Consider the following 26,255-nt stretch of genomic DNA (forward strand, 5'->3'; position numbering starts at 1 on the left):
TAATAAATTAAGATTTAAGATATTAGAACTACGACTAATTATATCTTTATTTATAAAATTAATAATTATAATATTTAATAATAACTCTCTCTTTATATTATTTATTTTAATAAATATAAAATAAATTAATTAGCTAGTTTAGTAAATTAAGATTAAAAAGTATAATTATATATTATTAGAAAAATTTAATAAAGTATATAATTTAGCTCTAGTTATTAATATCTTATTTAAATTTATTAATAATAATCTTATTAAGATAGAGTAATAAAAAAAGAATAAGATTAAGTATAAAAAAGAATACTAAGACGAAGAATAGATTATAAGTTTTAAAATTATTTAATAGCGATTAAAGAATTAGATTAAAAAGAAATTTTAAAAATAGTTTTAAAGTATATATTATCTTAAACTAGCTCTATTTAAAAATATAAAGAAAAAGAAAAATTTAATTAAAAAGAAGATTATTATATCTTCTATATTAGATCTATTAATATTATTAATACTTACTTCGTTATAATAAGAATAGCGAGATAATAGAGAAGTTACTTCGCTATAATAGCGAGTTTTATTATAGACTTTAAAAGATATAAGAGATATAAGAGATAGAAGAGATAAAAGAGAAGAAAGAGAAGAAAGAGATAAAAGATAGATAATAGAAGAAGAGATAGTAGAAGAAGAGATAGTAGAAGAAGAGATAGAAGAAGATCGTGTTCCACTATCCAAACCGTGGATTCTCGCCTCCCGAACGTCCTCATCACAGATCCCAAATTGAGAGCTCCAAGAGCATTATCACGAACCCCACAGGCCCCGTTTGGTCCGCCTCCCCAGCCCTTCTGTTCCGGCCGTCCCCACGGGGGTTGGGAAAGGTTGCACCGCCCCCCCAAGGGATTTTGGGCCTCTCCCTGTCGCTCTGAAGATGCAGATAGCTTCAACCCTCCCGGTCTTCTGCCGCAACGCCATTGTCAACTTCCAATCTCCCTCGTGTGACTTTGCCCACCAGCCCCAAACACATCGCGCAAGGCACGACAGCCGCACTCACTACCGCTTGAAAGATCAATGCCTTACCCATCGTAAAGGGCGGATTACCCTCGCTCCCTTCTTTCAATACATCGCTAATTACAATAAAGATTCCACCCAGCAACTGGCCGCCAGTCCAGCAGATTGTAGAACCGGTTTCGGGACCTACAGGCCATGTAACTTCGACCAACCATTCCAACGCCACAGGAACTAGGGAGAAAGAAGCAGCGCCCAGGATGGCGAGAATGATGTAAGGAGCCACCAGACTGCGAGTTCCAGGCGCCCAGATAAAAGCAAGATAGCACAGCGCGATCAGCGGAACCGAAGTCTTGATGAAAGGTAGATAAGCCTTCGTGCGATCCATAATCGGCGAAGTAACAGCTGCGCTAACCAGCCCAATTAGTATGAGTACAGCGCCCGCAATGCCGCTCTCCGTTTCCGAAAAGCCGTAGGGCGTCATGATTTGAGTGAGGAGCGAGGAGATCGAATTAAAGAAGCCGACATAGACGGCGAAAGGCAGTAAGATGAGGTAAAAGGTTGGGTTCCTGCCCAGCAGGTTTACTGTTTCGCGGATGCCAGGCGCGGTGTGCGTGGAGGACGGGGAGACGGGCGTGGGTGGTTTGGAGGGAATGAAGAAGGAAGGGATTGAGGCAACGGTCGAGATTATGGCGACGTAGAGGGTCATATTTGGTATATCGGAAGCTTTGGCTGCGAGAAAGGGGTTGATGAGCTGTCCTAGCGCGCCGCCGAAGGGGTTTGCGAGGGAAGCGACTGCGGTAGCGGAGACGCGGCCGGAGGGCGTGAACCAGATGTCTGAGTACCGAGTGGGCGCTGAGAGGACAAAGGGTTGCGCCAGACCGATGAGGATTTGACCGAACATCGTAAGACCGAAGCTGGGAGGTGAGGTCCGTGTGCCAGCATAGCGTATCCAGTTTCCCAGAAGAATGAGGATGGATGCTATGATGATTGCGAGCCGCGGGCCGCCGGTATGGAGGGTCCAGATAGTAGCTGGAGCGGCGGCGACGAAGGCGAAGAGAAATCCCGTGGAAAGCCAATTTATGATGCTAGGGTTTGTAGAGTAGAAGTCTGCAGCGGTGTTGGCGACGGCGGAGAAGGAGAGCCACTGAGTTCTAGATATTAGCCATTAAGCGTCCTGATCGGGCCGCGGGCACTGGATATCAGTGGTCTTACGTCCCAGCTCACAACGATGTTAAGCAAGATCAGCTGAGAGAGCCCGAACCACCTGATTTTGTACACCCTGTATTCCGTATGGCGTCCATTTATTGGCGCAACCTCCTCTTCACCAGCAGCAGTGAGTCGCGAGGATGAAGCTTGTCCATTGCTCTGCTCGTCCGTGTATCTCTCTTCCACCTGCGATGGGTGTTTGCACTCCCTCGTCTGCCGAGGACTCGTATCCCCCATCTCCATCGAGTCGCCGGAAAGGAGACGCTCGGCTTCACTACGGGTCTGGTGTCTTTCGGCTTGGTCTCCACGCATTGTCCGGAAACATTTTCCGTATCAGACCGCGAACGGTCCTCTGAATTTCTTGGTAAGAGCCAGGTTGAAGCCAGGTGACAGCTGAAGATATAGGAGGCCTGACCCGCGGCGAGGTCCAAGCATGAGAGCCTTAGCACGACAGCCCCAGTCCAACTCGCGCGGCCGTGGCCGCTTTAGCGAGTGAGTTAGGCGAGCAAATAACCGTTCTTCAACATATTCGACTTCCGCTCGGACTCTCGCTCAGTCTCTGTATTGACCTAAACATACGTATGAGAAGGTCAGAAGCGCGATCAAGAAGCGAGATGCCAGCTGTCAAGCTGGTTGTAGCGTCGCGCCTGGGATGTCTCCCATCTTCTCCGTGCCTGTGGTGACACCCTTCTGATTTTGTTACTTTATTGGTCCTCGGTCGTTTTCGCTGTCTGTTGCTGAAACTGTGTTTCATCTGCAAGTTGCACGCAAGATGGCAGGAAGTCCAGAATTCGTGGTTGCGACACTGCCTCAATGAGCTGGCCACCAAACACGATGCTTTGCCGCGGCTCGTTTCACCAGATCCTTCGTTCTTTGATGCCATTTTATCGATTGACCTAATAATTTCATGTTATACTGTTCTCGATAATGCCTTGCATTTGTGCAAATCCCCCAAGAAGCGTTGCATTGTGGCCTGCATAATGAGTGAGGCTGAAGACCACGGATTCCGTCGACGCCATTTGTAGCCAATCATGTGTCAATCGTGAATCGAAAGTGCAGGGTCTCTCTCCTTTATTCTCCCGATTCTATACATACACAGCATCTTCAGATAGGCCGAGCTCGCACTTCTCATTACCATCCTTTCAGATACCCTATATTATCTCAGGATGCCTCCTTCTGTCCGTATCCATTTTGATTCATTCAAAAATCGTGCAGGCCCTGGATCTTGGCTCCCCTAGAATTGAAAACGTCCTCTGTCTTGTGCTTCTGGTATCCGTGGCAAATGCAGCAATCATGCCCCGTCAAAGCTCTTCGAGTGGAAGATTCGTAAACCTGTCAAGCCTTTCCAACCCAACCCCAAGCAGCAACGTACTAAATCCTTAAAGCAGTTCGACCCCAATGAATTTTTGGACTGCAGGCTGTGGGATCCACCCACTTTTCACAGGAGTTGTGGACTGATTGAAACTGTAGACTCTGCGTCGCAGACATTGCCTTTACACCAACCTCGTACCCTATGCCATTCAAAGAGTACTGGTGCTCTCATATTTGGGCCGACCCTGAGGTAAAAGCAGTGGTCACCCAAGGCCTCCAGCCGGAGACTCTTCAGCTCTATGGTCTTAACGCGAGCGCCAAAAGCTTTTGTCTGTCACTTGAATCAGCAGACTACAGTAGCTTTTATTCATCCATATCGGATGCACTTTATACGAAAACAAGACCTGTGTACTTCCAAGTGACCAATGCGCAGTACTATGTGGCCGATTGGACACCGCAGGTCACTTCTCCATCCTGTGATACTTCCTGCGAAGTGCGCGTTTGAAATGCTCAACTACACTATTGGCCTACACCGGCGCCTCAGCCCGCTATTACAACCATTGTTGATTCGGATGGATTCACCTAGTAAGGAAAGCCTTCTCTCTTTGGAACCTTGCTGTTGATAACCGAGTTAGTACTTCCGCATCAGCCTACGTCACCTACTGTAATATCTCAGCAACAGAGGACTGCCTTGGAAATTTGGGAAAGACCATCGCTAGCACAATGATAGCTCACGCACCCACGGATCTAAAGACACGAGATGGTAATTACTCTCACAGCAATGCATGAGTACCCATCAATTACGCAGACAACTATTCGAATTGCTCCAGCAACTGGTACAGTGGCAATAGTTCGCGTATCCTTCTTGACGCACAATATGACTTGCAGCATTGCCACCCATGGCTGCAAGCCCCACCTAGATTGGAAGCTCTAGACCCAGCCTGGGCGAATTGTTTTCGCAGTCTTGATATAAACGACCCGCCTCGTGCGTTGACGGCAGCTGATTTTGTGGCTCCTACCCCACTGAAGCATTCGGTTTCATTGAGTGTTGCTGCTCCCTCACCAGGTCCACAAGCTGCACAACCCACGCCTTCGCCGACACCCCCTCCAAGCACACCTGCACCTGGTGGTGCCGCGGATAGTAAGTCAGCGAGCGGCATTCCAGACCATCCAACGCCTGCGAAGGACCCAGTGTCTGCTGATCCGATTGCCGAGACAGATGCTCCCGTCGCGACTCTCAAACACTTCATTGACCCAGCGCCTGCGCAGAATTCAGCTACCAGTGATACGAATTCTAATGAAGATCCTGGCGTTGCGGCTTTCAAACCTTCCAATGACCCAGCGACTGTAGATAATTCAGCTACCACCGATGCGGGCGTTGTGGCTCCAAACCCCACGGACGGTCCTGCGTCTACCAAAGATCCAGGTACGAGTGATCCGAATGTTGATTACGGTCTTGCCATTGTGGCTTCAGAGTCGGCGAATGGCCCAGGGTTTCCCAATCTGGCCACTAGTGGTCCCAATGGAGGCAAAAATTCCGATGTTGTGGTTCCACAACCTGCAAAGCACCCTGCAGACCCGAGTGGATCCAATAGCACAGACCAGCAACCCAACAGGCCCTTTCCAAACACCAACGGCGAGCCGTATACTCCGCCATCAGTACATGCCGCAGCTCCGGTACAAGCGCCCTTCGTGACCACTGTTGATGGCCATGATAACATTGAGGTACCTGCATCCCATTCTAGTGTAGTCATCGTTGACAGTCAATGTTACGGTTGGACCCCACATCGCGTCTAGCAATCATCGCTCTGCCACAAATGGCGACTCGTACTGGGTAATTCGACCATCCCGCCTCGCCCCTCCCTCACTTTCTTATACTTTCCTGTCGGCGGTGAGACAATGACCCTCTCTGCCGCTCATCTTATAGCCGTAGGAAAGACGTTCGCAGCAGGCGACCAGGGTCCCACAATCGACAGCGAGGTGGTATCACTGGGCTCAACGGCATTGACCATCCGGACGCCCACCGTACCTCTCGGCGCTGAGAACTCGTCTCTTCCATCAGTAGCGACCATAGCGGCTGACAAAACGGTTACGCTTGTTCCAAGCGGTATCATTGTTCAAAACGCGAACTTGACTAGCAACGGCCCTGCTGTCACAGCCTCAGGTGCACAGTCGTCATTGGGGGAATGGCGGACTAGAATCCTATGGGGACATCCACAGTAACCCTACCTCTGCACGCCTATTCTCCTTCCACCTTTACCACCTAGGTCCAGACAACCACCGCACTCTCAAACGGCATCGCAATCGCAGGCACAGCATCAACAGCGGACGCGCCCACCATCACAAATTCAGAAATACCCGTATCGGCTGGAAGCGACAGCCTGGCAATTGGGACATCGCCGGTTCACCGCGCGAGCTCGGGTTTCGCTCCGACTCAAGGTCTGAAGGCCTCAGTCTCGGTGGCCTCAATGGCGGATTCACGGCGGCGCCCGGCACATCATCCACTTCGAATGGGACGGCGGCCAATATTACATGCTCGGCCAATGGCCCGATGGTCTTCCCTGGAAGCGCAGGGAAGGTCAAGATCCCGGGCGGCGATCCACCAGAGAGATTTAGCAATGATTGTCTCAAAAGGATACGGCAATTGTTCGGACATCTTCATTCAGGCCGACAGCCACGCTATCGGATCCGCCGCGCTCGGTCCGTGCGAAACCAGCTCGAACGAGATCCCGCTTAGCACGGCGATCGAAGAGCTGGGGCCCTTCCGTTTCGGCCGAAGTACGCACCTATTTGCCGTTTGAGACCCGGAGTCGATGCGGTATCCGCGCTCTCGAACCGAACAGCGGAACGGATCCGGCGCCGGGGTGCGATTGCGGTGGTCAAGACGCGGTAGAGATGGGGGAAATGGCGGGATGGAGGTAGCCGGTGCAGAGGCTTACGGGTCGTGCGTTAAAGAGCGGGGAGAGCGTCAGGTGTGGCTTTTCCTTTCTGTGGATTTTAATCATGATCGAGCAGATGTTGGTGGAGGATAGTGTTATGGACTTTGTCTGATGGCTATGTGATGGAATGGACCGGGGGTGAGGTCGCCGCAGGTATCTTACGTACAGTATCAGAAGCTGAGATGACTAGAGCCCTGGGCTTGAATTCATGATGGGTCACTATCACTGGTGCTGGTCGACAGAAGGGGATTCGAGATCACAATGCAGTTAGCCCTTTGAGGAGAAGACATTGGGGGTTTGAATTCATCGAAGCTCTATCTATTGTGCCATAGGAGAGATCTCGCATGGGCAACGCGTCTGCTCTGCTTTCTCATCTTTCTATTGAGAAAAGGGCTCATATAATCTCTGCGCCCACGCAATGCAAGAGAGATCGAAGTTTCATCTGACGAGGTGAGTGAAGATGATCAAGGCTTCAGAGAGAATATTAATGCACATGTCGAAATGAAGTAGACCGAGTTCATTCTCTACATGATGATCGCAGGGACTATGACGGGTCAGCGTTGATCGTAAGCTCCGGAAAGGATACATGAAAATACCATCAACATTTTGCTTGATCGACTTGTGCGGCAAGATCGATCCTCCATTGACGTAGATCTCATCCCCAATTGTAACGTCTTCTCCAAGCACTGACACGTTCTCGAGTCTAGCCCACTTGCCAATCGTGCTTCTCCAACCAACAATGGTAGATTTGACCCATGCATGATCTTTGACCCTGCTACCATCCAAGAGCACAGACCGCTGTATCCGCACGCCGTCGCCAATGACGACATTTGGCCCAATGGTGACATTCGGACCGATTCTGCAATTCTTGCCAATCTTCGCCGAGGGATCAACCATCACGTTGCCTCCGTATACATATGGCTTCGAGGATGCCTCAATTTTCTTTGAGCCTTTTTTAGTCAAAGAAGAGAGGTAGAGACAGGTGCCGCTGAGGAAGTCTTTCGGCTGCCCGACGTCCATCCAGAAACCTTCAAGATCGAAAGAGTGTAATTGGCCGTCCTTGACAATAGCTGGGAACGTCTCTTGCTCAATGGATGTGGGACGAAGCTCGATGCGCTTTAGAACGCTAGGGTTGAGGATGTATAGACCAGCATTGATTCGGTTGCCAACGAACTCGACCGGCTTCTCGACGAAACGATCAATTCTCGATGGGTGATCTGGCTTGTGTACGACCACACCGTATTTTGACGGTTCCTCGACTTTCGTGACCACGATTGTGCCTTCCTCACCATGCGACTTGTGGAATGCGGCAAGCTCCTCGAGGGGGTAGTCACAGATGACGTCTGAATTCAGGACGAAGAATGGCGAGTCGTCTTTGCCAAGGGTCTTCTCAGCCAACTTGAGAGGGCCCGCCGTTCCAAGAGGCTCGGTCTCAATGGAGAATTCGATGTTCACGTTGTATTCTTCTTCATACTGTAGGCTGTTAGTAACATCGCTTAGATCTCCCAGAATGTCTTGATTTATGTGAGGGTACATACTTTCTTCAAGGCTTTAGCCATAATATCGGGTCGGTAGTTGACGGCCAAGACGATGTCGGTCACACCAGCAGCTGCCAAGCTCTCGATCTGATGGAGGATCATGGGACGATTGGCGAACTCAACCAATGGCTTGGGCAAAGTGAGGGTCTGGCAGCAGTCAGAGACATGTAGCTCTTTCATCATGGCGCTTCTGCATCGTGCTCGCTGGGCAAAGGTTGCCGTACCAAAGGTCGTAGACGGGTGCCATAGCCTCCAACAAGGATGAGTGCTATGAAAAGGTCAGCTTCGCTGCATTGATGAGCGGAAAGCATAGAGGGGGTATACCCTTCATGACGGAAGAATTGCTAGGACTACGAGCGAATGAATAGGCGGATAGTGGGGTGGACTTGCTCGTAAGTGGGCTTTTCGTGCAGTAAGCAATGAACGAGAGACAAAGAGAACAGGTGGATAAAAGATTGAATAAGAGGTCAATGGTGTGCTTCGCTGGCTATACCTTATCACTGGGTTGCGTGTTGAAGTATTCAATTGCAGTCTGGGGGAATATGTAATGACAGCTGGCCTCACTCGTACAAATTCGGGTTCGGTTGAGTAAGGGTTTTGTTTGGTGAGCTAAGGTACGAGTAATGGTGGAGCTCAAGGCTCGAGCTGCAGATTTTAATTCCAGGACGCCGCCTCCCGAGGCTCCCGACTTTACCGAGACAGCCTAGGAGAATTAGGGCTTGCTTAGTGCTGATGTTAATTGAGCCAATTGAGACCGCCTGTGTCCCTCATCCTTTTTCCTTTTCCCTTTCTCTTCCCTTTCATAATGCCATCATGCAGGCAATCGTGCAGCATCTAGAATAGTCTCCTGCAAGTGATAGAGACTTGCGGATTCTAGCGCAAGATCAATGACCAAATCATTGGTTATCATTATCCTCGAATCTTGACTTACTGTGAAAGGTACCGCAGGCTGATTGGAGCCCCTTCTTTGAGAAGACTACTGGAACGTTAGATGAACCTAATGTGAAAGGTACCATCTCTGTTTCTCTCTAACGTTCGCTTGGTATCCACACCCTACCGTCTGCTGCACAGCCTTCTCCTCGACACCCGATTGCCCTGCAATTATTATTCCCTTCATCTTGCTAATGTTCTCCTCCCCCCGTCATCATCAAATCTAGGAATATGAGAACCATATGCAACATATCTCTCAGCCCTCACGATCAATGTCACATCATCCTTGCTGATTGTGTACGACCAAACATCGCCCTGCTCGGACTCCAATTTCCGCCAGTCCTCAGACGCCGCATCTCTGTCCTCTTTGGTTGCGAGAGGTGGATCGTATCTGTCAAGACGATCCCGAAATTGCTCGAGCGCCCAATCAATTCCTGCGTCCTGAGCCTTTGACAGCGATAGATAGGCGTCCAAGGTTCCGTAATACTCATCTGCTGGTTCGCTGCCGTCCGCAATGGTCAACCTGTTGCTCCAGTCTTTAGCGTTGTATGAGAGAACGTAGATAGTGAGGCCACCTACCAGTCAGTTAGGAGTGAGTCACTATTTTCTGCAGAAAACCGTATTTACTTATGGATGCTTGGACAAGTCAGCAATTCGCTTATGTCATCTGAATTCATTTAAGGATGATATGTTCGGCATCAAAAATATGACTTTACCTATGACCTGTCGCCGCGTATGCCTGATCTAGCTAATAGATTAGCCATCAAAGAGATTCTCCGGAATAAGGTTGCGTACGAACAAATAGTGGCACGACCACGGAATCCCGCCCGGGGAACCTAGATACAACTTACCTCCTTTAATTCCCTTTGGATACTCCGTTCCCTTATGCCAAAGTCTGCCTCATTAGAGCAGCCGAATACTGATCAAACGTATCAAGCGATATAGTAATATCTTTGCTATGGGCCCAGACTTTTCCCTAGATCTACCAACGTGTGAAAAAGGCCACTTAGGTTCATGCGAAACAGTAATTGTTTAGGAGCAATTTAGTCATATATAGAGGACATTCAACCAAATACACAAAGAACGAGACTTCCACGAGCCAAATCGCATCCTACGAATCCCTCTGCTCACATCACAGTATACACCAAGATTAGCATACAACGTCTTAACTGCCTCCTAATTCGATTCCGCCTTTCCCGCTGCTCGCACAGCGCCATATCACTCCTCAACCCTCAGCCATAACAACCCAAGCTATCAGAACTCTCAACACAAGTCTCAACAAAGACGTCCTCGCCCACGAATTCGAATATTTTCAAAAATGATCCTCAAGCCCTTTCCTTGATGATTTAGTCAGCCACCGGATGTACACCATATCTTTCAATCGATACAACGATGTTACCGTGCACGTCAAGGCACAAAACGGCGTAACTTGGAGTGAAGGCGAGACTTCTAACAAAAGAAGAGGGTTGGAATTGCAGAGGGTGAAGGATTGGATCCAGGAGGACACGCTGTAAGTGAGGCCCATCCTGTAGGGCGGCCGGTAGTCAGATGTGAGACTCTTTGTCTGTCTGGCTGGAAACGTGCGGATACAAGATGATGATGATGCGGCTGTTGAGGATAAGAAGATTCGGGTTGGATGGCCCGATGAGGGTGGACCGAGGTTCAGTTTCCTCGCTTTCTCTTAGGTTTTCATCCCTTCCATTGTCTCGTTCCTGTGTCATCATCCCCACGATTTCTCCTTCTCCATCAAGACTATTGGCAGGTTTGTATGCGTGTGTACGGTTTGGGCGAATGCGCGACCATGGGATGCATCTTATTACGAAACGCTCTTTCAATTATGTAGTTCCATTAGTCTGACTTTTGTGTATTCTGGGACTCCACCAGCTTCTGGCTACCATGGATGAGAACACCATCGCTATGCATCCTTACATCAAATTGTACAAACACTTCTCCGCTGGCTGACCGTTAAGTCTAACCAATTTCTTCACTCTGCTCCGCCAAAGCCTTCTTGTACTGCTTCGTAGCAACCTCAATCGCCTTCACCGTGGGCGCCAACAGTTGATTGACTGCCTTTGCACTCCCTGGAGTGCTCTCATAATCCATCCTCCGCCTCTTGCCCGTCCGCTCAAAAAGATCCTGTACCTGCTTCTTCAACCTCTCGATTTCCTTTTGGCGCTCCGCTTCAGCGTCCGTAGCGACCGCTTTGATGCGATCCATGGCTCTGTTCAATGTCTCGAACAGCTTGCCGATTTCATCAGCCCTATTAGGGTCGCCGGAAAGGAAAGCGGACCAGAAGTGCTGGAGAAACTCGGTGGTAGTTGCATGTGTGAGGGAGAGGCGGTCGAAAATGGCTGCTGAAAGGCCAGAGGTTGACGACGATTGCACCGTGGAGAAACCGGACGAGGAAGCGGAAAGGTCATCACTCTGGGCCCGCTGTTGGGCGATGGCGGAGAGCATTTGGGCCGTGGCCCCTGAAAGACTAGCTTTGCTACCTACGTGGCCCTTTTTCAGGTTAGACTCATCGTCATAATCGCTATCACTGTCGTCATCTACACCAATAGCGGTGTCGAGGTTGGTATTAGAGCTGACGCGCGCCAGGTCCGATAGTATTGACCGAAGGACTTTGACTGGGTCCTGCTTGGCATAGAGCAGCGCATCTGCCGAGACACCGCTTCCTTTGTCAGAATTGAAGAAGCGGCTTTGGTCTTTGATGTTTAGAATCACACGGTTCTCGGCAGCATCGCCTTGTAAATCCCGTAGGGCGAGCTCGTTGAATGTTTCTTCATCAACGCCTATGGGCAAGGAAGGGTCGATGTCGTTAGGCGCTACATGAGATAGTATCTTTGCACTCAAAGAATTCAAAGTTCGGATGATTGGTACTCTGTCGTAGGAACTTGGGCGCATCGTGAGATCCGGTTGATTTCCCTTGCGCTGGCTGTGATTCTGTTCATTGCCCTCCACGTCAATGATATGCGGAACATGGGACGCCATAAGCTGCTTGGCTCTCTCCGCATCATCATCGTACTGTAGGTACTTGTCGAGTACATTGTCCGTAGGATCGGCTTCCGTTATCCTCTCGCCCTTGAGCTTCTTGAAGAGTCTACTCTGGAAGAAGCGAGACCAGAAAGCTTCTTCACTGAGCTTTGGAACGTTTTCATCATAGACACGTTTGACGAGAGAATGTTGATTGAATATCAATTGTATTTGCTCTTTGCTTATGCTAAGCCTGGTTGCATTGTCCACGGTCATGGGCTTGATACTCGACAAGACATTGTAGGCGCCTCTAGTCTGATTCTTTTCAATAGCATGCGCTCGTAGAAGATGTACTCTGGTAGACCAGAACTGGGCCGTAAATTGGGAACTTGATATGGACTCAGGCTTCGTTCGCAAGGATTCCATGAAAGTCTTGGAAAGTGATGGATTGGATTTCAGTATCGACTGTTGTAACTCCACGTCTTTCTTTAGCTTTTCGTCATCATACCAGGCACGCGAGTCTGCGCCTGCTCTGGGGTTTGAAGACACGGCACTTGCGATAGCCATGGCTGCAGAGGAACCCCCAGCTCCTCCTGACGCAGCCGGTGGGGCTCCTCCAGATTTGATGATCTGGATCGTCTTGCTGAGGGCATCTCTGATGGTATCCGCCTCGGCCCTCGCGGTCGTGGGCGACGTGAACGTGAAGGTATGGGTTTCTGAAGTAGATGTACCTGAAGCTTGAGCAAAGATCTTAAGCATCACTTTTGGATTGGTTGCCGGCGTCTGTTGAAGGTCTATGTGCCATGTCAGCTTCAAGTTACGTTTAGCATAACTGGAAAAGCTTAGAGTCATCCGCTTTTAACTTCAACGTGGAAGAGTGATCGTATTTGTTCCTGGCAGCTCGGCTGGGGCTACATGACTCATACTCACTAGTGATATTCGAGACGGGCAGTGTCAAGGCGGGTTCTGATCGTGGAGGTGCCACCGGCGTCCATGACACCGACTGACCGTCCTTGGAGACAGCGAGGGTGCCATCCTTCTTCTTGTAGGCGGCAGAGCCTCTGGATGGTGCCATGTTGGACCTCTACATCATGGTCAACGAGGATATTTTTATGCAGAATGACACACATTGAGGGAGTCAATGTTCTAATGAGGGCAACTGCATCCGACAAGGCTTAGCTTGGCGGACAAAGCGGAAGCGTCGCCGGCGCCGTTAGCGGCAACAACATCTGACCTTGTTTGAGCTATTTGTTTTCCTTACATACAGCGACTTTGCTTGAGTGTGCTCTGCCCACCCAAGGTCCATGGAGTACGTTGTCTATAGACATTCACCATTCCATGATGCTCCGTTCCTCCCTCCACAAATCGGGCAGCTGCCTCTCAAGAGGTATCTGCCCTCTCAGACGGTCAACATGCTCCATTGCTACTTTGAGAGCCTCCTCCGTCCCTTCAGTACGCCCGTCGAGGCTTCTTATGTTGTCACAGCGCTTGCAAAGCCGGCATTATGCTGTGGCCGCAGAAGAGACCAACAAAGGCGTGGTAAGTAGTCTTGCCGCTGGAAACGACATGGGAAAAGATGAAGCTGAGAAATGAGTTTATAGGATCCTAATGACTCTTTTCTGCAAGGCAACACCGCGAACTATATAGACGAGATGTATATGCAATGGAAAAAGGAACCGTCAAGTGTCCACTTCTCCTGGCAAGTTTATTTTCGAAATATGGAAGACGGAAACATGCCCATGTCGCAGGCTTTTCAACCTCCACCGACCATAGTGCCGACTCCTGCGGGTGGCGTCCCACAAGCGATGCCCGGTGCTGGGCTCTCGGCAAGTGAAGGCCCAGACGTGACCAACCATCTCAAAGTACAACTCTTGGTGCGCGCTTACCAAGCGCGTGGACACCACAAGGCAAAGACCGACCCGTTAGGGATACGCGGGGAAGCTGAAGCTTTCGGATACCGTGATCCAAAAGAGTTGAAGCTCGATCACTATCAATTTACTGAGAAGGACCTCGATACGGAATTCGCACTGGGCCGCGGCATTCTCCCTAGGTTCAAGATTGATGGCAGGGAGAAGATGACATTAAGAGATATCATTAGCACATGCGAGAGGTTATACTGTGGCGCATATGGCGTGGAATTCATCCATATCCCCGATAGGGACCAGTGCGACTGGATCCGAAGTCGTACGGAAATCCCTTCGCCATACAAATACTCGGTCGACGATAAGCGTAGGATATTAGATCGTTTGATATGGAGCTCGAGCTTTGAGAACTTCCTGGCAACTAAATACCCAAATGACAAACGGTTCGGACTGGAAGGTGGTGAAACGCTTGTCCCTGGAATGAAGGCTTTGATCGACCGTAGTGTTGACTACGGTGTCAAGGATATCGTTATCGGCATGCCTCATCGTGGCAGACTCAACGTTCTGAGTAACGTGGTCCGAAAGCCAAATGAGTCAATCTTCAGCGAGTTTGGTGGCAGTGCTGAACCTTCCGACGAAGGCTCTGGGGATGTCAAGTACCATCTCGGCATGAACTTTGAACGTCCCACTCCTTCTGGCAAGCGTGTGCAACTATCGCTTGTAGCAAATCCGTCGCATCTTGAAGCCGAAGATCCTGTAGTTCTGGGCAAAACCCGAGCCATCCAACACTACAACAACGATGAAAAGAATTTTCTTTCGGCGATGGGTGTCCTCTTACATGGCGACGCTGCTTTTGCTGGTCAAGGTGTTGTGTACGAGACTATGGGCTTTCATGCCTTGCCTGCATATTCAACTGGAGGAACAATCCATATGATCATCAACAATCAGATTGGCTTCACCACCGATCCTCGATTTGCCAGGTCTACCCCTTATTGCTCTGACATTGCAAAGGCATTTGACGCCCCCGTCTTCCACGTCAATGGTGATGATGTCGAAGCTGTCAATTTCGTGTGTCAGATGGCCGCAGATTGGCGAGCTGAGTTCAAAAAGGATGTCGTTGTGGATATCGTATGCTACAGAAAACAAGGCCATAACGAGACAGATCAACCGTCTTTCACCCAGCCACTGATGTATCAGAGGATCAATGAGCAGAAGCCAGCTGTACAGAAGTACGAAGAGAAGCTTCTGAAGGAAAAGTCTTTCACAAAGGATGACATTGAGGAGCACAAGAAGTGGGTCTGGACGATGTTGACCACTAGCTTCGAATCTAGCAGAGACTATCAGCCAACTTCAAAGGAATGGCTTACGTCCGCCTGGAACGGATTCAAATCTCCTAAGGAGCTTGCAACGGAGATCCTGCCACATTTGCCAACCGGTGTTCCAGTAGAGGAACTGAAGCATATAGGAGAAAAGATTAGCACTGCACCGGAAGGCTTCAACGTCCATCGGAATCTGAAGCGTATCCTCGCAGGCAGGAAGAAGACTGTCGACGAAGGCAAAGCCATTGACTGGTCTACGGCAGAAGCACTCGCATTTGGTACACTTTGTGACGAGGGGCATCACGTCAGAGTATCGGGCCAAGATGTAGAGCGCGGTACTTTCTCCCAGCGTCATGCAGTGCTCCATGACCAGGAGAGCGAGGAGACCTACACGCCACTGCAGCACATCAGTGAGAAACAGGGTACCTTCAGAATTACCAATTCTTCCTTGAGCGAATTTGGCGTCCTTGGTTTCGAATACGGGTACTCACTTTCCTCGCCCAACGCTCTTGTCGTGTGGGAGGCTCAGTTTGGTGACTTCGCCAACAATTGTCAATGCATTATCGACCAGTTCGTCGCCTCAGGGGAAGTGAAATGGATGCAGCGTTCTGGTCTCGTCATGTCCCTCCCTCACGGTTATGATGGGCAAGGCCCAGAGCATTCTTCTGGCAGAATGGAACGATATCTGCAGCTTTGCAACGAAGACCCGAGGATTTTCCCCTCAGAAGCCAAGCTTGACCGCCAACATCAGGACTGCAACATGCAAATCGCCTACATGACTACACCGTCAAATCTCTTCCACATCCTCAGAAGGCAGATGAACCGACAATTCAGAAAACGTATGTATATCCTAAATTTCCACCTCTAGCCAGCGAACTGACAACGCCTCGCCAGCTCTGATCCTCTTCTTCTCCAAATCCCTCCTCCGCCACCCTCTTGCACGCTCCCCCATCGAAGACTTCACCGGCGAGTCGCACTTCCAATGGATCATCCCCGACCCCGCTCATAACGATAATTCCATCCTCCCGCATGACCAAATCGACCGCGTAATCCTCTGCTCCGGCCAAGTCTACGTCGCCCTCCACAAACACCGCGCCGAGCACAAACTAAACTCCACAGCCATCACCCGCATCGAGCAACTCAACCCCTTCCCCTGGGCGCAGCTCCGTGAGAATCTAGATATCTATCCCAACGCGAAGACGATCGTGTGGGCGCAGGAAGAACCGTTGAATGCGGGAGCGTGGAGTTTTACGCAGCCAAGGCTTGAGACGCTGTTGAATGAGACGGAACATCATGATCGGAAACATGTGATGTATGCGGGGAGGAATCCTAGCGCGAGTGTGGCGACGGGGTTAAAGGGGACGCATATGAAGGAGGAGATGGATATGTTAAATATGGCATTTGGGGTCGTGCAGGAGAAGTTGAAGGGGGAGTGAGTGCGTCAATTGGTCACAGAGAAGGTATGAGCAGAAGGAGAATGGTGGAGCAGAGGTACATTAGGGTAACTTTATTTATGTACATATGTATACAGGCAAGCTGTCACAAAAGCTTCCAATCTGATCCGTTGTTTTCATATGTAAACGGCAACTTTGTGCGTTATCTTTAAAGAGGATGATCGGTACGAATGTCAAGCGAGTCAGCTCAATCGATAACCTATTAAAACCAGCCCGTTTGGTGTGAGCTTCTCATTTTTTTGGAGCATTCCTACCGCTTCAACCTCAAATACTACTGTTGGCGTTCGTGCGTTGGCCAAAAGCAACCAAAGAACATGCATCAACGCATTCAAGGCAACATTACCAGATGGGTTGAAATGTCTTATTGCATGCTATTCTATGCTAGACCTCTGCTACCTCAGGATCTCCCTTCCATGTGGAGTAGTCCATCGTGCATGTGCTTGGTGATGGTTCGCAGAACGTAATGGAATTGTGGAGAAACCCTTTTTGAATGCACCTAGCTCGTATGCTCCTCGAATGATTTGCAGGCGTATGAGAGGCGAATGTGAGACGCTCGAGATGCTGACCTCTGTCGCTCAACGGCCTTTTCGCTCGAGATAAAGCACCATTTGAAAGATACGATTCTCATTCTCTGTCCGTGCATTCATCGATTGGCTCTCCTCTATCCAAACCTTGAACCCAACTCTCCTCAAACACCACGGACCTTCTCGATGTAATCCTGGCTGGCGGTTTCGTACGGAGCTTTGAAGAAGCGAGTGGAATTTTTGCCGAGCCATTGGGTCAGCTTGTGGAGTTCTTCGCGGAGACGGTTGACGGATTGTTGGTCCATGTTTGTTTGGGCGATGAGTTCGGGAAGGGAAACTGAGATGAACCGTCAGCCTTGCGTTGGGAGTGGGTGAGGCATGCTTGGTGTAAAGGTATGGGTAGTTGATGTCGTAATTGGAGAGGCAAGTGACTTACCGAACAGACGGCACAAATGCTCAGCACCATAGATATCACCCATACCCTTTCCCTCATACTCTCCCATACCCCCCTGCACCGCATTGTAGACTTCGAGGTATTGCTGGCGCTCGAAACGGTAGAGCAAGATGCGACCAACGCACTTTTCAAAGTATTCCTTTAACCCCGCAACGACCTCTTCTAGCAGATCAGCTTCGGGAGATCCGAGGTGACGCTTGTTTTTCTCCTCATCGAAGTAGCTTGTTAGAATTTCGTTGGCAGAAGGCTTAGATGGCAACGGCACCAGAGAAAGGTTCTTCGTAACGTTCTCCCAGTCGTCGACGAGGATGGATTTGAGATGGTCTGGGACATTGATGTGGATGGCTGGGCGCAAGTTGAATGTCTCCTCCTGTTGTAAGGTAGGTTTGTCAGTAAATTTGATCTTATTGTCTATAGTCTTCACACGCTGACGCTTCTTCTTCACAAACGACGCAAGGTCCGCGGGTGTCTCGTCCAGTGGGATTCCAGCAACTGTGATCTTCGTACCACGAGGCTGGTCTTTGTACAAAGCGAGCAGGGCACCACCGGGACGAATCTCGCCTGCTTCGCGAGCATGACGGGCTTCTGCTCGTTCTTTCCGGCTATTCTGACCGGCTTCTGATCCTTGACTCCTCCCAAGTGCGTCTCCTGGATCCAGATCCTGTAGCGAATATCGAGCAGAGCTCAACAGAGGATCGTCCGAATCATTTTTGGCAGTCGGCTTCTGTGGCGCAGTTGGTGGCTTTGAAGTCTTCACTTTGGAGTCATCGAGCGAAAAGCGCTCGTAAAATGAGGATCCTTCCGAGAGAACGTAGGGCTCATGCGGCGACTCAGATGGGGGTGCATCCTTGCGTTTAGCCGGTTTGTCCCGTGGAGGATGTGGGGAAGTCGGCGTTTCTATCTCTGATGCTGGGATCGTAGCCTTACGTTTGCCTCTTGTCTTGGGAATAATTGCTGGTGAATCCGCCTTGGCTTTGCCTTTTGTTCTTTTCGGAGGTTGGTGTGGCGGCGATTCCGCTTTGCTTGGCTTGCGCCGCTCGCGTGAAGAAGAGCGTCGTTGGTCTAATGAAAGAGGTTCACTCGCCTTCTCAATGTCGTTGTCGCGCCCGCGCTTCTGACCCCGGCCAGTTGCAGGAAGAGAAGCATGACGCTCTTCGCTCCCACGAGTAGAGCTGAGATCAGAGCCGGCAGTCTTCTTCTTGGTCGCAGCAGAAATGCTTGGCTTCGCGGGCCTCTGTAGAGCCATGAACTCGTTTCTGAGATGTGTGGCTAGGCCTTTGTTTTCGTCGTTGAGTTTGCGGAGGCGGTCTTCTGGCACCCAGTCGTCCCAGCTGGCGGAGTGCGTGTGTATTAGTATGATGTACTGATGAAAATGCGATCCTGCGCAAAATTGCTGTAAATAGATACGATGGTGACAATGCGAGGTAGATTAATGTGGTACAGTGAAGAAGGCGTAGATACAACAATAATTGCAGCGAAGGGAAGCCTCGATCAGCGAGGAGGTATGAGAAAATGTGGTGTTTCAAAACGGCGGGAGTTTTAATAAGACAGTGTGTATGTTAGAGAAAGAGAGAAAAAGGCAGACGCTGAACAGCTGATGTATCAAGAAAGGGGAGGTTGGTGTTTCAGCATAGTTGAACAGAGGGGTGAAGTGAATGAGTGAATGACAATAGGGCAAACCTCAACTTTGACAATAGGATGTAAATTTAAATCGCACTTACGTGTTCTTCCATCCCTTGTAGTGAACCCGATATTGCATCGGACTCTTCTTATCCTTTTCTTCCGTGTGTTTCGAGTCGAGCACTTTGGCTTCGTATAAGAGCTCATGGTGAAAGCACAAGACTTTCTCGTCCTTGCTGAATGTGGGCTGGTTCACAGGTGCCATGTTTAATGTAAAGTGAGGGTGAAAAGATGAGCATCAACAACCTAGCATCAAAAAAAGATTTGACTCAAGCTACGGCAGCAAAAATAGCTCTCGGTGATGGTGTTGAAGAAAAAGGAGGCTCCACTCAACGCGGAGGCGTAGCGCGCGGCTAGCGCGTTCCTTCGAATCTCACTTGAAGCTCTCAAAGTGTGAGAGGCAGGGCATACTGAGTTAAAAGCATAGCTTTGAGTGTCTTTGGTTTGCTCTGATCAGTGTTTTGGTGAGACCCTGAATGTTCTAGGTGCCTCCTTTCCTGTGCATGTTCAAGGAGGAATCATCGCTTTGTCTCTACGCGTTGCCACATGACACTGATTTTGAGATTATGTGTATTAGAATAGAGCTGCTTCTAACTGTGGGGCTACTTGATATTGATGAGCAAAGCAAGAAGCTACTCCTTTTCTAATTGAAAAAGCATTGCCAGAATTGTTATTCTCAGGAGATGAATGCATGAAAACTATCGAAGACGGTCACTCATGTGACCTGCTAGAGCAGTAGAAGACCATTTCTCCGTACTGCATAAACCGCCGTGCTAGATGAGTTGAAATCTGAGGCCAGTGTTTCTTGTTCCAGGATGCAAGATGGCTACAGTGTGGGAAGCCTCCATTTGAAGACTACTAGGCCGAGCTCTAAGCAATTCCCTAGCTTTCTCGTGTATTGCTTTGCAAAGTCCAGCGGAGACGTGCCAAAGAAGGCACCAGAGTGGATTTGCTGAGATGTAGTTAGCCATGTTGTATGCAAGTGGGTAGCCCAAGGCTTGTTCTCAGATTTTGTATGCACTGTTGGATGTAATCTGAAGAGCTTAACTCACACATACAGACTTTCCACCGCACTTCAAGTTGTGAAGTGTAATGGAGAGCCTTTGAGATTCGGAATTTGGCACGTCGTCTCCGTGCCTATAAAATCCAGCCAATCACGTGCCGCCAAGCTTTACCTCATCAAAATGCCTTAGGCCCGAAGAACCTCGCTTCCCATCCTTGCCCTCGACCAGAAGCCTCCGACCCCATCCATTGAACATTGACGACCCTCTCGCCAGCTGCGGCAGCATCATAATTCTTGCCTGCCGCCGCTATGGGTTTCTCCGACATCTTCTCCGATTTCTACAACTCGATGGGCTTCACGGAGCTGCACGCTGAGGCGCCCCCCGAAGAGGAGAAAGAGGACGACGAAGGAGGTGACGACAAGGGAGAGGAGAAAAGCGATGATGGTGATAAAGAAGAGGGAGAAGAGGAAGGCGGAGAGGAGGAGGGGGGCGATGACGAGGGTGGAGATGAGGAGGAAGAAGAGGAGGAGGAGGAGGAGGAGGAGCCTGAGGATCCAAAGCCTAAGCTTGAGGAGGGTAAGTCAATGGCTTTCTCTATATATAATACATTGCCCTACAGTCTATTCTTGGGCTACGGCGTCCAAAGTGGGATTCCAGCAAAAGTGACAAGCTTGAGCTCCGGTCCCGTTCGGAACTCCTGGCCATTGCTTTGCATCCATTTGGCTCCCCGCAGAGAGCCCCCGAACCGAGAAAAAAAAATACAGAGCTAACAACCTTGCGTCTTCAGAGTGCGCCAGGTCTGCTCAATGCGCTCCCGCAAAGCACCATTACGAGGCGTGCGCCGATCGCGTTACCAAGCAGCACGAGAACCCAAACCACAAGGGCCCCAAGGAAGACTGCGTGGAGGAATGTGAGTTTGATGGCGATACATGGCTCATACCGGGACGAATGCTGATGAAACGTTAACTATGTCTAGTCTTCCACCTCCAACACTGCGCGACCCAGTGCGCCGCACCAAAGCTCTTCCGGCAATTGAAGTAATGGCAGGTGGTCGCGGTGAATGGGATGGAGCACAAGGTCAATTCATGGTGCCAGCGACCAACATCTTCTGGTCAAGGCAACGAAACTTGGCGGACTTGTACAGCTGTACTTCAGCCCTTGGCATTTTTCAGCGTGCAACGTGTACCTCTACCGTCTACGCAGCATAGAATGAATCTCATATTAAGGCGATGGCCGACAAGAACTATCCATTCGGATTATGGATGCTCTTTCAATATATCGTAGCGAGACTGCTAGACACATAGTATTGCGCGTGGAGTAAATTACAGACGGCGCGGCCAAATCGTCTAACGCCCAGACCGAGAAATATGCAGTGGCCATAAACAACAGTGGTATCATGAACAATGCACGCAACCCTCCCATCGCTAAAAGCGCGAAGCAGACGTCAATATCCATTATCATCATCATAGCATAAGGAATACCAAAGCAATAATCGCAAGGGCAAAGCCCACAACGCTATTCACGTCCGCCACCGCAGAAGGATCTGCCGCACTCGTCGGATCATGACTACCCGCAGTGACGTTCATCGGGCTTGTACAGGTCAGATAAGCCTGTGAATAACTGCCACCGGCACCGTTCATGGTCGTGTCATTGGAAAACAGAGCCAAGAGTATAGGCGTGGTGGTCTTTGTCCACTGGTCATATGTCGTATAATTTCCTTGGTGAAACGGCTCGTATTGCTCAAAAAGTTGAATAGGCAAGGTAGTAGGAGGATTAGTGCAGTTGTCGGTATTGGCGTAGGAGAAGTTTATACCTAGGTCGGAATCAGCTATATATTTGTAGCAATGCATGGGCGTGGATATCATTTACCCTGCCACACCTCGATAGAAGGCCCATTTTTGCTACAGGCCTTCGAAGACGTTGCAATGTAATTGTTAATGGTTTCGCTTACAGTGTCGCACGCATCTTTCAATGTCGTTAATCCGACAGCAGGCGGAATGGTAGCTGTGGTGTCTTGAGCGATCTGCATGATTTCGTTGAGGCATGACTGGCCGAAGATCTTGCCGCAAGTCCCATCACTAGAAGTTTTCCCAATGTAGCTTGAAGGCAGCCCAAAGGTGAACGAGCAGCCGGCGAATGGGAGCGGAGATGAAGAAGAAGATCCATTGATGGTGCTTGATGTATCCAAGAATATGTATTGTGACAACTGTTGGGCTCGCGGATCGACGACGTTCGATGAGTCCGATACGTTTCCGATGCTGTTGATTATCTGCCAGGTTTTGGTCGTACTGTTCATGACTGTAGATCCGGTTGAGACTATCGCGGGTATGCTGTAGGAACTCGAAGCATTGGGGTGCTGGTAGACATTGAGAGTACCATTAGTGAATTCACAATCCGCGGTCTCGTTGGTAGGTGTCGCTGCAGACGCGAAAGTGGTGGGAAGAATGATGGCTAGTACGAGTGATAACATGCTTGATCTATTCGACGTTCTGTAGTCACGATTGGAGACCGAACTTACGATTGCGAAAGACAGCAGCAGCGGTTGTCCTTCACGAGAAACCAATTATTGAACATTCCCATGATTCTTAACGTGGAGAACATCTATAGCTTTTTGAGAGTGAGAATAAAACACGACTGCAGGAAGTAATTGAATCATGTGGAGCGCCTTTATATTATCCACGAATAGAGCTTGAGGGATAGGCTCGCTCAGCCTCGGGGGTTTTGCGCGGCGAACTTGCGGCAAGGCCTGTTTCATACCACGAAGGCGCGGCGAGGTTTCACAGCAAGCTTCAGTTGGCTTGCGCGCGACCACAATGAATTTGACGGTCTCCAAACGGCGTCATTACAACTGAAGCACGGAGTAATTGCTGGCATAGAACGTTGGGCTGTGCTCCTGGTCAATGTGAAGATCCACTCGTCGATGATGCAACTGCAGAGCATAGGGACCGTATAACAATGGTGTACTCCTAGGAGTCATCTCACACCTGATCTCCACTGCAGCGATCCATACTCCAATTGGAAGATGAAGAGGGTGGAGGGTGGAGGGTGGCATGGTGGGTGACTGGCAGAACTAAAGGCCCACCAGGTCAGCGGGGAAGGGATCCTTAGCGCCAAAAGCCGCGCTACCTTAGCCGTCGATCCTTTGGCCTTTGAGGTTTCACAGTGGCCCAGTACAATTGAAGAAGTGCATTTCAAAGCACTTGAGTATTCAATATATCATTGAATCGTCCAGTATCGGAGAAACCACGCTGTCGCGTTTTGCTATAAGGGAAAACTGCAATCATGCACGTAGTATAACCTTTCTCTTCCTCCGGCTCTTTTGGGACACCGTTGTTGGAGGACGTTGCGCAAGCCAGCACCCTTACGATGAACGGCCATGCAGTACGGAGCTCCTCCTCTGCCTCGAATTACGACTCCCGGTATGGCACCGGTCTACATCCCTCCTCGAAGGCACTGCTTGAAGGCTACAAAGGCTCCCTGGAAAGCACGGACGAAGACCGAGGAGACCGGCAGCGGTTTCAACATGTAGGTAGCGCGGAAGATACGTTGGCATATATAGTAGACTGACCCTCCCTGCAGACGAATGGCTCACTAGCGCGTACCTCTGAGCTATTGGACACAAGCGATCCGGTGTCAATGCACTTATTGATGGAGACAGCCATTGGGGACAGTTCACAATATGGGCTCTTGTCTTTCGAGGAGGTGGACGAGCTGAAGAAGGAAATATCCATACTATCGACTCGCATTGATGCAACCAAGCGCAAACTAGCCATTGAGAACAAGCTTCGTGATGCGGCAACCTCACTCAATCGACTTTATACCCCAAACAGTCGCGAAAGCGTAATGGACGGCGGATCAAAACGGCAACGAAGGAGTGTGATAAGCAAAGGCAGCGCTAGTGATTTGTTGAGTAAGACAGACAATGAGTTGGTCGCCAGCAACAAGAAGTGTGAGGATTTGGCGCAGGAACTGCTGAGGCTTGAGAGACGAGCGCAAGAGCTACAGAAAAGGTTGCTAGAACATACAGCTGGAGTCTTGCAGATCACGCACAAGGGTTATTTGGAAAATGACGCCTCTCGTGAACAGTCAGAGCACATGAACGGCTACCCTGAAAGTTCTGAAAGCCTACCCACGCTCAGTTTCGGAAAAGAGTTCGACGATCGCAGCTTCTACCAGACGTTAGACTCGTTTTTAGAATCCGGTGATACTCAGACGAACGGGAAGGTTGCCTCAGCTTTTGCCGAACAGACTGAGTCAATTCTTGAGACAGAGCGAAAGCTCTGGGACCTCAACCGACGTCTGAGGGATTCTATCGCGCAAGCGAGCGCTGGTCGACAAATGCTACCTGCACCTCCTGCACCACACAGAGAGTCCAAATTGCAACACGACCACGAGGTCGCGCTACAAGGGCAGGTGGAGTATTTGGAAAAGGGCCTCGACAGCATGCAAAGAAGTCAAGTCGATACGCTACAAGGCTATAAGCAGTCAGCCTACGCTGCTGAAGAGAGGCTTGAGGATCTCAACACACAACTTCGTGGTCTTATACTTCGAAGTAACCTTGATCCTGATGCACAGTATCCTCAACCTCCTGATGTCTCCGGTCGTGGTCCGGAAGAACAAATAGCTTTCCTTGGGAATGGCCTTGATGCATTAGAGCAGGGTGTGGAGCGCCTCAAAGATGATAGCCAGACCTCCACATCTACTCGGCTTGTTCACGAGGAAAAAGTCGGTCAGTATGAGACTGCATTACAGGACCTTTGGCAAAATATATTTTCAGAAGAGGATAGCTTCTCGTTACAGGCGTTCTCCGCGAATGTTCAATCGCTACACACACGAGTGAAAGGCTTGCATGAGCAAAAGGAAATATTGGGTCGTCAAATCCAACAGCAGAAGGAAGTGAACAGCAAATCTGATTCCGAAAAAGATGCACGATTAGCAGAAGTAACTGCAGAGCTCGAGAAAGCGAGGAATGACCTTCAGTCTACCGTCAGAGAAAGTATAGAAGGAAGTTATATTCTCAGCGCTCAGTTGGCAGCACGCAAGGAAGACAAGGACCAGCTTTTGGCTGAGCTACAGGACAAGCACGACAATATCTCAAACCTCGAAGTCCAGTTACGGACTGTGACAACCGAGCAGGATGAGCACATTGCTAAGACAAGCGGCCTGGAGGCGAAGTTACAAGAAAAATACACAGAAGCCGAGAAAGCGCGTACCGAATTAGATAAATCCGAGGGAGAAATGGTTCGCTTACAGACCGAACTTACCGTTGCCAGAGCAGAGCTTGATGGGGCGTATGGTACTCGTGCCCAGCGTGCAGCCGAGGTCGCGTCTCATCCAGTTATGCAAAAGGAGATAGAGGATCTCAATGAGCGCAACGGGACCTTGTTGGAAGAGCTTGCTGGGCTGAAGACTCAGCACGAGGCGGGCAACGCTGAGCTTAACCAGCGGGTGCAAGCTTTGCAAAAAGAACTCTCGGAAACGATTGGCGAGTACGAGGTCATGACCAAATCTAGCATTGAGTACGAAAAGGAACGCGAGCAGTTGGAGAATACCATCGACAATTTGCGAGACCGCATTGAAGTGCTTGAAACCCAAATAAGTGACGGAAAGGTTGAATCGCTTGGGGTTAACGTTCCGGGAAAGCCTGGCAGCCTGGAGTCTCAGGGTTCAAGCAATACGAGCACTGCAATATTGAAGAATGAGTTCAAGAAGATGATGAGAGAAACGAGGGCGGAGAGCCTGAGAGTTCTAAGAGTAAGTGCATTCCAGGTATGGGCCCTGAGCACTGCTGACTACTGAATAGGTCGAGCAAGACGAACGCCGGAAACTCGAAGCCCAGCTTCGAACACTGAAGGCGCCCGGAAAATCATCATTAAGTCGAACTATGACGGCTCAATGAGCAGTATATACTCTGCAGCATCAAGAATGCATGCACACACGCTCTTCGAGGTGGGGATCTCGCAGCGATGAATGCACTGGTGGACGACCAACTTCTCACAAAGCCAGATACCAGAACGGTTCTTACCACCAGGGTCAGTTCTTCGATTTTGGGAGGAAACATGGCATGT

The 26,255-nt window shown here is 49.7% G+C and overlaps 9 protein-coding genes across 9 annotated transcripts; 4 read left to right on the plus strand and 5 right to left on the minus strand.

Annotated features, from left to right (window-relative positions):
• Positions 1–925: 925 nt before the first annotated feature.
• Positions 926–2,511, minus strand: HO173_003959 (uncharacterized protein; the record flags this gene model as incomplete). The annotated part of the gene is made up of 2 exons (XM_037305883.1): positions 926–2,137; positions 2,206–2,511. The coding sequence occupies 2 exons, from the start codon at positions 2,509–2,511 to the stop codon at positions 926–928; spliced, it is 1,518 nt and encodes a 505-aa protein (XP_037167076.1).
• A 1,722-nt stretch (positions 2,512–4,233) lies between these two features.
• On the plus strand, positions 4,234–6,247 carry HO173_003960 (uncharacterized protein; the record flags this gene model as incomplete). The annotated part of the gene is made up of 4 exons (XM_037305884.1): positions 4,234–4,273; positions 4,319–5,235; positions 5,308–5,674; positions 5,778–6,247. 4 exons carry the CDS (start codon positions 4,234–4,236, stop codon positions 6,245–6,247), a joined length of 1,794 nt encoding a protein of 597 aa, XP_037167077.1.
• A 726-nt stretch (positions 6,248–6,973) lies between these two features.
• HO173_003961 (uncharacterized protein) lies at positions 6,974–8,318 on the minus strand (the record flags this gene model as incomplete). The annotated part of the gene is made up of 5 exons (XM_037305885.1): positions 6,974–6,993; positions 7,046–7,922; positions 7,988–8,134; positions 8,212–8,255; positions 8,312–8,318. 5 exons carry the CDS (start codon positions 8,316–8,318, stop codon positions 6,974–6,976), a joined length of 1,095 nt encoding a protein of 364 aa, XP_037167078.1.
• Positions 8,319–9,100: 782 nt separating this feature from the next.
• On the minus strand, positions 9,101–12,965 carry HO173_003962 (uncharacterized protein; the record flags this gene model as incomplete). Its single annotated transcript, XM_037305886.1, has 5 exons — positions 9,101–9,492; positions 9,634–9,661; positions 9,769–9,812; positions 10,894–12,684; positions 12,821–12,965. The coding sequence occupies 5 exons, from the start codon at positions 12,963–12,965 to the stop codon at positions 9,101–9,103; spliced, it is 2,400 nt and encodes a 799-aa protein (XP_037167079.1).
• A 266-nt stretch (positions 12,966–13,231) lies between these two features.
• HO173_003963 (uncharacterized protein) lies at positions 13,232–16,507 on the plus strand (the record flags this gene model as incomplete). Its single annotated transcript, XM_037305887.1, has 3 exons — positions 13,232–13,429; positions 13,492–15,910; positions 15,966–16,507. The coding sequence occupies 3 exons, from the start codon at positions 13,232–13,234 to the stop codon at positions 16,505–16,507; spliced, it is 3,159 nt and encodes a 1,052-aa protein (XP_037167080.1).
• Positions 16,508–17,213: 706 nt separating this feature from the next.
• Positions 17,214–19,388, minus strand: HO173_003964 (uncharacterized protein; the record flags this gene model as incomplete). Its single annotated transcript, XM_037305888.1, has 3 exons — positions 17,214–17,386; positions 17,486–18,834; positions 19,225–19,388. 3 exons carry the CDS (start codon positions 19,386–19,388, stop codon positions 17,214–17,216), a joined length of 1,686 nt encoding a protein of 561 aa, XP_037167081.1.
• Positions 19,389–20,495: 1,107 nt separating this feature from the next.
• HO173_003965 (uncharacterized protein) lies at positions 20,496–21,228 on the plus strand (the record flags this gene model as incomplete). Its single annotated transcript, XM_037305889.1, has 3 exons — positions 20,496–20,763; positions 20,975–21,097; positions 21,164–21,228. 3 exons carry the CDS (start codon positions 20,496–20,498, stop codon positions 21,226–21,228), a joined length of 456 nt encoding a protein of 151 aa, XP_037167082.1.
• A 422-nt stretch (positions 21,229–21,650) lies between these two features.
• HO173_003966 (uncharacterized protein) lies at positions 21,651–22,657 on the minus strand (the record flags this gene model as incomplete). The annotated part of the gene is made up of 2 exons (XM_037305890.1): positions 21,651–22,000; positions 22,057–22,657. The coding sequence occupies 2 exons, from the start codon at positions 22,655–22,657 to the stop codon at positions 21,651–21,653; spliced, it is 951 nt and encodes a 316-aa protein (XP_037167083.1).
• Positions 22,658–23,553: 896 nt separating this feature from the next.
• HO173_003967 (uncharacterized protein) lies at positions 23,554–26,086 on the plus strand (the record flags this gene model as incomplete). The annotated part of the gene is made up of 3 exons (XM_037305891.1): positions 23,554–23,712; positions 23,767–25,941; positions 25,991–26,086. The coding sequence occupies 3 exons, from the start codon at positions 23,554–23,556 to the stop codon at positions 26,084–26,086; spliced, it is 2,430 nt and encodes an 809-aa protein (XP_037167084.1).
• Positions 26,087–26,255: the final 169 nt, after the last annotated feature.

The sequence above is a fragment of the Letharia columbiana genome (assembly GCF_014066305.1).
Source record: "Letharia columbiana isolate WasteWater2 chromosome Unknown Sc0000010_s0, whole genome shotgun sequence".
In the NCBI taxonomy this organism is placed as follows: Eukaryota; Fungi; Ascomycota; class Lecanoromycetes; order Lecanorales; family Parmeliaceae; genus Letharia; species Letharia columbiana.